A 10,093-nucleotide genomic window follows, 5' to 3' on the forward strand; every position below is an offset into this window, starting at 1 on the left:
GAGCTCGGCCTGCTGAGGGCGCTGGGTACGGCCTCACCACCTGGTCTGACAGCGCTGGTTGTGGGGACTTCTTGGGCTCAGAGGGCCTTAGGCTGTGATCTTGGGATGGGGAGCTGGGTCCCCTGGGATCCCACCCGACATCCTGGGTGGCAGCTCTCACTGCCTGAGGTCTTCTGCAGCGACTCCCTGCCCAGACCCCCTTGACCCCGTGTGGTGTGGCTCAGAAGTGGGTGCCTAGTCTTCCTACAAGTGGACCTTGGCTTGGGGCCGGGCCTGGAGAAGGGTCAAGTAGTGTGCCAATCCTTGCCTGGGCCTCCACCTTGGTGGTGGGGGCACCCGTCTCTGGAACAATCGTCTGCAGGACCTGAGTGAGTGGACTTCCCACCCTGCTCTGGCCCAGGCTGGGTGGTCCCCATGGTGCAGCCTCAGGACCCTGCTGCCGGCCAGGTGCGAGGTGGCCGGGCCCATTCCCACCTCGTCTTAAGGATCCGCTTGGGACGGAGCGCCTGGGGCTGGGCCAGGCCGGGTGAGGTTGGCAGCTGGGGCCCCTCAGAAGTGAGATGCCCAAGAGCTCCACCGTGTCCTCCTCTTCCTTGGGCCACGGAGGCACTGCCAGAAGGGGCCTGCCCATGGAGGGTGGGGGCATTGGAGAAACTCCTGGGGGCGCGAGCTGTCAGGCTGGCTGTGCCTTGCCTTTCCGTGGCTGACAGCACAGGAGCCGGACACAAGGCCAGAATGCCCTTCTCCCAGAGCAGGCCCCGCACACAGGGCTTGGCTGGGCAGACAAGCCCTCCCCCAGCCCTGCAGCCCCACGGGCCTCTCCCTGCTCCTTTAACGATCCTGAGTGCTCGCAGGCCCTCCTGCTGGGGCCTCCTCTTGTCCACCGCCGTCTACATATATACTGTATGTTTATTTCTATGAAGGGGGAGGGGACTCATGTAAAAACCAAAATACACTTTGTGAAAGCCACAGTATTGGTCAGTGCGATGTGGCTGTGAAGCCCCAAGCAGGCCATGGCGTGGGGCTGGGCCTCCTGAACCGTTAGGAGACAGCGGGGTCCTTGGCTTTGGGGGGCTCGGAGCCCGTCAGCAGGGAGATGGTGGGGTCGTCTGCATAGTCGTCCCCCTCTGAGAAGTAGGCGCCATCCCCAAGCTCGAAGAGCACAGGCAGGTCGCTGCTCCCCATGTCCATGGGGCTGGCGTCCCTCAGGAGCAGGGGCTGTGCTGTGTAGTGCACCAGCTGCTTTCCTGGGGGGGTGGGAGCGGGGCGGTGTGGTGAGGATGCTGGTGGGAGGGGACGGGAGGGGACAGGAGGCAGGCAGGTGGGCTTGCTCACCTGAGTCAGGGCTGCTATCCTCTGCCTCGAGAGGCCTGGGGGGCTCCTGGGGAGAAAGGAGCTCCTGGATCTGCTGGGGCAGGAGGGCATTGAGGGTTCCTGCTCCCCCACCCTCGTCACCTCCCCCACCCCACCCCACCCTACACACACTGGCCAGGCTGCTGTCCAGGTCCGGCAGGCTCATGTCTGGCACTGTCACCGAGGGGCTGAACAGCTGCAAAGAGGAGGAGAGTCAGGCTGGACCTGCGAGCAGGGGAGGTGGCGGGGGGTGGGTGGGGTGGGACTCACGTCCATCAGGGCACTGGTGTCCACACTGAAGCCGTGGCTGGTCAGCATGGTCTGCAGATTGTCCAGGTTGGAGTCCATGGCATCCAGGTGCTCACTGAGCTCAGCCCTGGCCGGGTGAGGGGGCAGCTGAGGCAATGCCCCAGAGCCTTCCCCCTCAGCCACACCCACCCTGCCTGGGGCCAGAGCAGCAGTGTGTGAGGACAGCCTGGGTGCCTGGTAAAGGGGGGAGAGTGGCTGGGGCCACACGGGCTGGCCCGCCCCTGCAGGCCTGACAGCATGGGCCTGGCCAGGAGGGCTCAGGCTTGAAGTCCTGCCTTTGCATGGAAGTCAGGAGGGAGGGGAAGGCTGTGCTCAGGGTGAAGTGGGAAAGACCCAGGTTTGGTGGCTGTGACCCAGAGCATCTGGGCCATGGGGTGCACCGAGGACTGGGGAGTGGCCAGCCGCCCTGAGAGGAAGCCAGTCTGCACAGGGCAGGGACCGCGGCCAGACTAGTAGCCGAGCTCGCCTGGAAGGCCCTCGCTGTCAGCCGGTGATTTGGGGCACAGGCTTGGGCCCCCGAGCCTGGGGGCCGCGCTCCCTGCAGGAGGCCTGGGATGCTGTTCACCAGGCTCGGCCGAGTGGTCCTCAGCTGGGAGGGGCCTGAGCTCTGGAAGAGCCCTCCCTCCCCAGTGGGGACAGCGCTAACCCTGGCTGGAATCGGCCATGCAGAGAGGAGGGGTAGGGGAAGAGGCGGGCGACCCCAGACATCTGTGGAGTGCGAGCCAAACTGCAAGATATAAAGACAAGAGCCCGTTGCAGCCGGGCCCAGAGGGTGCATGCCCGCCCGCGCGCCTGGCTCTGGTGGCGGGGCCTCTGCTGGGCAGCAGGACCAGGTGACTGACAGCTGCAGCCAGGGTGGCCCAGAGAGCAGGCGCAGCAGGCCACCATCCTCGGCTCCGTCTCCCTCCCCGATCCCAAATTCTGAGCTCGACCAAGCCGGCAGCCCGGGCCCAGCCCTCCAGGGCAGTCCTAGCCAGAAGCCCGGCAGCCCGTCCAGGGAGGAGGGGAGGGGAGGGCAGCACTCACTTGTCCAGGCACGCGACGCTGAGGCACTTCTCGGGGGACGCGGAGGCGGGTGGGGTCGAGGGGGGCCGGCCCCCCGCATCTGGGAGGGGTGTGGCTGAGGCAGCTGGGGCAGGCTCGCTCTCCCGCAGGATGGAGTCAATGAGGGCAGTTGGGGACAGCGGGGTGTCCACGACGGAGGACAGGCGCCCGGGGCTCGCCGCCGCCGCTGGGGGGCTCCGAGGAGGACTGGGAGGCTCCTCCTTGACGTGCACCAGGGGGCTGCTCGGCAGGGGCCTGCAGGTGGGGGCACAGGCGTCAGCAGGCACCTCCGGGGCCCCAGCCCTCTTCGGACCACTAGGGAGGTGGCGCGGTCCCCACCGCTCATCTGTGCTCCTGCTCGGGGAGGCCAAGGGGCTGCTGGGAGCCAGCTCGGTGATGTCGGAGATGATGGGTCCGGAGCTGGACACGGCCTCTGGGGAGTAGAGGCTGGAGCTGCTGTAGGCCGGGGACGGAGCCTGCCATCAAAGAGGGGACAATGTGGCTGTGCCCAGGCAGCTCGGCCCCCACCGCCCGCCGCGCCCACAACTCACCGAGTAGGGGCCGGAGCCGTGGATGGGCTCCAGGGAGTACTGCCGGCTGTACTTGGGCAAGGAATGTGCTGAGCCACTGTCGTTCAGCATCAGGGGGCTGCGGGGAAGGGTGGGTTAGCTGCCTCCTGGCCCCGGTGGCACCCAGGACCCAGTGCTGAGAGCCGGGCACCCACAGCGCCTCACATCTTTCTCTTCACCCCCAGGATCCGGTTCGACTGCACCAGCGAGATGAGGAACTGGATAAGCTGTGGGGGGTGGGGGAGGCAGCAGTTAGCCCAGCCGAGGGGGGACAGCGGGCGCCCGGCAGGCCTGCCGTGTACCTTGTTGACGACTTTCTGCTGCTGGGCGTGCTTCTGCCGCAGGCTGGCCACCTCCCGCCACAGGGCCTCGTTCTCACTGCAACAGACCAGGGCGCGGTCAGCGGGCCGATCCCGGGGCCCCCACCCACCTGGCAGGTGCAGGTGCAGGTGCAGGGCCGTTGGTGACAACCTATCGCTAGCCTCTCCACTCCGGACGAGGCTGGGCTGTGTGACCAGACCAGGGGCGGCCAGACCTTGCTGCCACTACGCCCCTCCTTGCTCACTTGTACCTCAAGGGAGGGATGCTCAGAGTCGGGTGGGGGGTCAGCTGGAGGGTAAGGTCAGATGCAGGCAGAGTGTTGGCTGCACCTCAGAATCCTGCTGAGACCTCGTGGGGGCTTCCTGAGGGCCCCCTCCACCCTCGACCTTTGCCCAGCCTGAGGACAGGAAGGCAGGCCAGGCGACAGTGGCAGCCCAGCTCTCCAGGCTGCAGAGCAGCATATGGGCTGACTTACCTTTCCAGGGATCAGGGCGAGTGTAGCTCAGAGGTGGCCCAGGGAGTGGGAAGAGCCAGCTGAGCCCATCCTCCCCCAGGTGAGCAGGGCTATGAGTGGATCTGCTCTCCGCTGGGCCAGCCCTCCCAACACCCCTCCCCACCAGCCCCTGCATGTCTTCTTGACAGAGCGGGCGCTCCTGGCCTCATCTATAGAGGTGCCCTGACTGAAGGCCACGCCCCTCTGGCCCCCAATGTGAAGCCAGAGCCCAGGAGCCACTTCCATGACACAGGTCACAAGGGCACCAGTGCCTGCCCCTGAGCAGCTCTGAGGTGCCCTGAGCCAAGGACAGCCACCCGGCTGGGGTTCCTGAGGTCCCCAGGGCCCTTGTGGGCATGGGAGGAAGCCGAAGTGGCCTTTCTGAGCGTCTTGGTTGAGGGGGTAGCACAGTGCTGTTACGTGGTCACCAGACGTGAGCCAGGACAGGGGTTCCAGAAAGCACCTGCTCCTTGCTCCCCAGGCCTAAGGTGGGGAGAGGCAGTCTGTGCTGAGTGATGCCAGGGACAGTGGGAGCCAGCAAGAGGGGCCTGGCCACTCTGGTCTGCAGGGAGGGCTGGGGGCTGGTGTGAGCAGGCAGAGAACAGGCCAGTGCTGAGCCCAGCTTCACATGCTGCTGCAGGAGCGGTCAGACCCCACCTCCCTGGGAAGGAGGATGGCCAGGCAGGTGCCTCGAGGTGTGCAAGCCCAAACCTACTGTTTGGGGAGCAAAAGGCCCGAGAGCACCCACCACTGCACCCTCCTCGCCCCACCTGCTGCCCGCGCCCCGAGGGACCTACTGCTTCATGGCCAGGAGCTTGGAGTCCATGCACTCCTGCTTCCCCTTCATCAGCTGCACGTCAGTCAGCAGCTTGGTGACGCTGTCCTGGTGAATCTTCATGTCCTCACTCTTCAGGGTGTTCACCTGGTCCCCACAGGAGGTTACTGTGATGGGCCCCGCAGAACCGGGAAAGGGCCAGGGGCTGTGGCCTTGAGACTGGCCTTCCCCGCAGCAGCCGACGGGCAGGGGTCGGCGTGGACAGGTGGAGGGGCCACTGGAAGAGGGCTGGGAGCAGCCAGGCAGGGCGATGCGTGGACGTGGCCACCCCACCGAGAGGGCAGAGGGCTGGGGACAGGGAGGCGGCTACTCACGCTGGTCACCTTCCTCTTGATGTTCTCGAGGAGCTGCTCCTGGCCGCGCAGGAAGCAGGGGTGCTGGAACTCGGTGTCGTCCCGCTCCGGCTTGACCAGGCCGCCCTGCTCGATGTGCACCACCTTCCGGAAGCCATCTGCACACGGCGGGCAGGGCAGCTCTGCCTCAGACCGGCACTGCCACCGCAGAGCCTGCCTGCCGGGGCCGGGCTGTCTGGCCCGAGTGCCCCGTCCCCCCCACCCCCCCGGACCTCGGGTTCAGGCTCACGAGGACCGCTTCCCCCAGGGAGAAGGCCACCTCCCCGAGCCCCCAGGTGTGCTGGCTCCCCCCTCACCACAGGCAGGGCCACTGCTGCTCTCTGCGCCCCACAAACCCGCGGGCGGGCGGGCACTCACACATGTTGAGCTGCCGCACGAAGCTGGCCATGTTGTTGTGCTTGAAGTACTTGGGCAGCACCTCCTTGGCAAACTGGCCCTGGTCGTACACGTGGAAGCTGTTCCCACTCTGCCAGGGACATGCAGCGAGTCAGGCTCGGTGAGGGCACAGGGCCTCCGTGAGCAGCAGCAGCCTGGCTCCCTCCTGGGGGCGGGGCCTCGTGGCAGTCGGTGCCCCACCCAGGGTCCTGCTTCCCCAGGGCCGAGGCCCCACACAGAAAGCACCAGGCACCGCAGGCCCAGCCTTTAGGGACCCACTTTCGCTTCCACAAGCAAACGCACCGAGAGGAGAGGAGAGGAGACCCCACCTTACGGCCCTAATCCAGTTACTCTGCAGGAGCGCTGTGCTCAGAAACGCAGCTGCACCGTCCTCTGGCTCTGAGAGGAGGGCAGGCTGTACAAACCCTACACTACTGCTGCCTCCAGGTCTTTCCACGAGGAGTGGGGCAGGCCCTGTGAACGTACACGTGAATGTAGCGGCACAGGGAGCAGGCTCCCGTGGGGAAGAGGGATGAAGAGGTGGGAAAGCCCGATGATCCCTGCAGCGTGGGTCTAGGACTGGAGAGCTTTTTTTTAATTTCAGAGAGAGGAAGGAGGAGAGGCAGAGGGAGGAGAGACGGAAGGGGGAAATATCGATGTGAGAGAGGAACACTGATATTGGTTGCCTCCTGTACACACCCCAACTGGAGATAGAACCTGCGGCCTCGGTGTGCCCTGAGTGGGAATTGAACTGGCAACCTTTCAGTACATGGCACAGCACTCCAAGTTGCCAGTCAGTTAGAGCTTCCTTTGCTAAAGCCTTTAGGACAATTTCCAGAGACTAAGTTATTTAAAGAAGTTTTGCTGTCTTTGTTTGACTTAACCGACAGCTCTCCCAGTATAAAAAGCCTTTTCTCTAGGGATGTCTAATTTTCTTTTTTTTTGTTAATCCTCACCTGAGGATTTTTTCCCATTGATCTTCAGAGAAAATAGAAGGGAGAGAGGGAAGAAGAGGGGGGCAGAGAGAGGATGAGACATATAGATTGGCTGCCTCCTGTGCTCACCCAGACGAGGTGGAATCAAACCTGCGACCCTTTAGTGTTGGGAGGAAACCTAAGACTCCAACCACTGAGCAAAAACTGGCCTGCACAGGATGTCTAAGCTCCACATCATGTGGTTGCCTAAGACACTGGATAGCTCTAGCTCGTTTGGCTCAGTGTATGGAGCATCGGCCTACAGACTGAAGGGTCCCAGGCTCGATTCTGCCCTGGGGTGCAGGCCCGGGTTGCTGGCTCGATCCAGAGTGGGGGGCATGCAGGAGGCAGCGAATCAATGTTTCTATCTCTCCCTCTCCCTTCCTCTCTGAAACCAATAAAAATATATTAAAAAATAAACCCCAGGAAGGGTAAATGCAAAGAAACCCACACCTGGACACTCACGTCAAACAGCAGAAAGCAAGAGATGAAGAGATCGGAGAAGCAGCAGGAGAGGAGACCTCACGCACAGCCATCCTTACGGCCAGGCTGGTTTCCACCACACCGCAGAGGGCAGACGGCCCTGGGCATCCTCACTCCAGGGAGCACTCTGTGCCCTTCCCTTCTCTTCTCCTTCCCCCACAGGCATGCATCCCTAACCTCTAAGGGACCCCATGAGACTTGCACCCGGGGGAGCAATGAGCAGTGGCGGCTGGTCCCAGGCTAACCCTCTGAACCCGTCTCCAAGGCTCCCTTTAGTCTGACTTCCCAGCAAGACGGAGCAGCCCAGCCTGGCGCTCCGTGGCTTCCTGCAGGCCCTCGGCCGTGCTGTCCGGGGCGGGCGTGTCTGTGGTCAGTAAGACGAGCCGAGGTAAAAGGAGGGAGCTCCACTCCGGGATGGCAGTGTGGCAGACCACCGAACCATTGCCACGTACAGCCTGCAGGACGCACTGACTGGTGCCGCACTAGGAGGGGCACAGCCAAGGCGATGGCGACCGCTGGAGGGACAGGCCACAGCAGCTCACCGACCCCGCTCCCACCCAGCTCCAAGGTGACGAGGCAAAATGCCTGGGGATTGCAACCACGAGGCTGGGGGTCCCCTTCCTCACGGTGCTCCCATCCCTAAGCAGGCACGCAGGCTGAGAACGCTGGGCCCGAACCAGGGACTGCTCTGCTCGACTCCAACCAGAGAGCAGCCCCTCCAGTGACCCTGACACGGGCCACCTGGGTGGACTCGGCCTTGGGACTTCTCCCAGCCCCATCCAACTGTGGGGGTCATTCCTGCTCCCAGCGAGAAGAGAACAGCACCGACCAGGCTGGGGCTAGGGTGAGGCCGAGACACCAGGGCCAAACTGTGAGCAGTGAGAAGTGCACCCTAAACTGTCTGAGTGCTTCCGGCCTCACTGGCCACGATCCTAGGCCACACAGACCAGGTCAGGCACTCAGGCTCCAGCTGTCGTGTGTGTGTGTGTGTGTGTGTGTGTGTGTCCCGAGAACTTGCAAACCGGGCTCAGGATGCTGTGGCCACTGAGGGTGGTGGCTGCCACAGGTCTGATAATATCGGACTTTCCTACTCAAAGACTTTGCCCAGAACACAGACTGTGGGTCCTGGGAGTATGCTTGCAGGGCTCCCCCTACACACCTCACAATCTTTTCATCCTTTTCTTTCTTAAAATACATTTTTACTGATTTATTAGTTTCTCTCTCCCTCTCCCTTTATTAAGTATTGAGAAACATCAATACTGAGAGAGAATCACGGATCGGCTGCCTCCTCCACACCCCACACTGGGGACCCAGCTTGTAAACCCTGGTACGGGCCCTGACAGGGAAATCGAACCTTAACCTCCCGGTTCATTGGTGGACACTCAACCATTGAGCCACGCTGGCCAGGCTGCCTCACGATCTTTAAGCACAAACAGCAAGCAGATTAAGGGGCAGGACAGATCATCCTAGTAGAGTTAAGATCTGATGCCCCTCCCACAACGTGAGGGTGAGGGTGTTCTCTGAGGGTTCAGGGCAGGAGCAGGAGGAAGAGGGCAGAAGAAAGGAAGACAGAAACAGGAGGCCATTTCCTTTGGTTGGTCAAGTTCAAGGTCTAGAACAAGGGAAGGGTGGTAACGGCCGCTGTGGGGACGCACCCTGACCCTCTCTGGGACTTGTGCTGCCCATGAAGGAACAGGCTCTGGGGAATGGGGAGCACCCACCCGCAGGACCACATCCCGGGGACCAACAGAAAATGTCTCCAACGGGGCTTCTAGCCCCTTTATTCCAAACACTCCTCCCGCAGAGCGAGCTTCAGCCACCAGACAACCCACGGCCAGAGAGCCTGGTTCTCGGGGGATACTTCCAGCCCAGCCTTCCCCTCCTCTCCTTGCAGCTCAGGAGCAGAAGCGGGAAGTGCTTAATGCAGCCCAGAACCCCGGCCTCACCCGCGGGCACACGCGCTGGCCCTCGGCGGGCAGGGCGCTCGGAGGCCCCCCGCGCCTCCCTGCGCCCGGGCAGACAGGCCCGTTTAGAGGCCGCACAGTCGCCGGCCCCGGCCCTCTCGGGGGGCGGCGTCACAGCCAGGAAGGCGAACGAGCAGCAGGCTCCCGGTCCGACCGCAGACACAGCCTCCGGTTCGCCCCGCGGCCGCAGCGGGCGGGGCCAGCAGGCCCAGACCACGCGTGTAAACAAGACCGCTGCCAGGCAACTGGGCGCGGGGACGGGGGCTGAGACGCCCCCTCGAGGAGTGAAAACGAAGCGGTGCCGCCGGGACGCGGGGTGGAGGTCCGTTTTCGCTTTCCGCACTGGAGCCACGCCCTCGGGCCCGTGAGCCGAGTCCAGCCGCCGACCACACAACCGGCAGCGCGTTTGGGAAGCGGGAGGCCGGCTGGACGCAGCTCTCACCGGCGGAACCCGGCGCCCGCGGACGCGCCCCCGCAGCTGTCGGACAGCGAGCAGCCGGGAGGGAGAGGCCCGCCCTCCTCCCCTCCCCTCCCCGTCCCCGCCCTGGGGAACGCGGCGCGGACCAAGCCGGCGGGGAGGCCGCGGACGCTGTCTCCCCGTTGGGCCCTCCGTCCCCACACCCAGCGGCCGCGGCGGGGGCCTGCCCGGCCCCCCGGGGGCGCGCCCGCTCACCTGGCTCCAGCAGATGAGCGCGTCGGTGTCCGGGTCGCTCACGAGGGTCCACAGCTTGGTCAGGAAGGCCGGGACGTTGCTGGGCCCCGCAGCGCCGGGGCCAACGGGAAAATCCATGGCGGGGAGAGGCGGAAGTAGCGACCGCAAAGAGTGGCCGAGGCCGGGCTAGCGCCGCTGCCGCGTCTGTAGGCCGGGCCGCGCTGCCGTCACCGCCCGCTGCGCAGACACGGCCCACAGGCCTAGCATGGCCGCCGCCATCTTGCGACTGGCGCCCCCGCGCCGGCGCCGCCTTTCTGCGTACGCACGGCCCTAGGCCCCGCCCCGAACGCTCCGCGCATGCGCACCCT

The 10,093-nt window shown here is 64.3% G+C and overlaps 1 protein-coding gene across 7 annotated transcripts; it reads right to left on the reverse strand.

Moving 5' to 3' along the window:
- Nucleotides 1-891: 891 nt before the first annotated feature.
- On the reverse strand, nucleotides 892-10,037 carry HSF1 (heat shock transcription factor 1). 7 transcript variants are annotated; one of them, XM_036422585.2, is made up of 14 exons: nucleotides 9,747-10,034; nucleotides 5,635-5,743; nucleotides 5,239-5,375; nucleotides 4,887-5,011; nucleotides 3,578-3,653; nucleotides 3,441-3,502; nucleotides 3,258-3,354; nucleotides 3,046-3,182; nucleotides 2,689-2,961; nucleotides 2,309-2,389; nucleotides 1,624-1,729; nucleotides 1,484-1,549; nucleotides 1,336-1,405; nucleotides 892-1,247 (listed from the first exon to the last, which is right to left on the reverse strand). In XM_036422585.2, exons 1-14 carry the CDS (start codon nucleotides 9,861-9,863, stop codon nucleotides 1,042-1,044), a joined length of 1,662 nt encoding a protein of 553 aa, XP_036278478.1. In that variant the 5' UTR covers nucleotides 9,864-10,034; the 3' UTR covers nucleotides 892-1,041. The 7 variants fall into 7 exon arrangements, with proteins under 7 accessions (XP_036278478.1, XP_045431815.1, XP_045431816.1 ...); XM_045575859.1 differs by having other exon boundaries at nucleotides 1,624-1,717; nucleotides 2,689-3,182; nucleotides 9,747-10,037; XM_045575860.1 differs by having other exon boundaries at nucleotides 1,336-1,381; nucleotides 2,689-3,182; nucleotides 9,747-10,037.
- Between the last annotated feature and the right edge of the window lie 56 nt (nucleotides 10,038-10,093).

The sequence above is a fragment of the Pipistrellus kuhlii genome, unplaced genomic scaffold (genome assembly GCF_014108245.1).
Source record: "Pipistrellus kuhlii isolate mPipKuh1 unplaced genomic scaffold, mPipKuh1.p scaffold_m20_p_70, whole genome shotgun sequence".
Classification (NCBI taxonomy): domain Eukaryota; kingdom Metazoa; phylum Chordata; class Mammalia; order Chiroptera; family Vespertilionidae; genus Pipistrellus; species Pipistrellus kuhlii.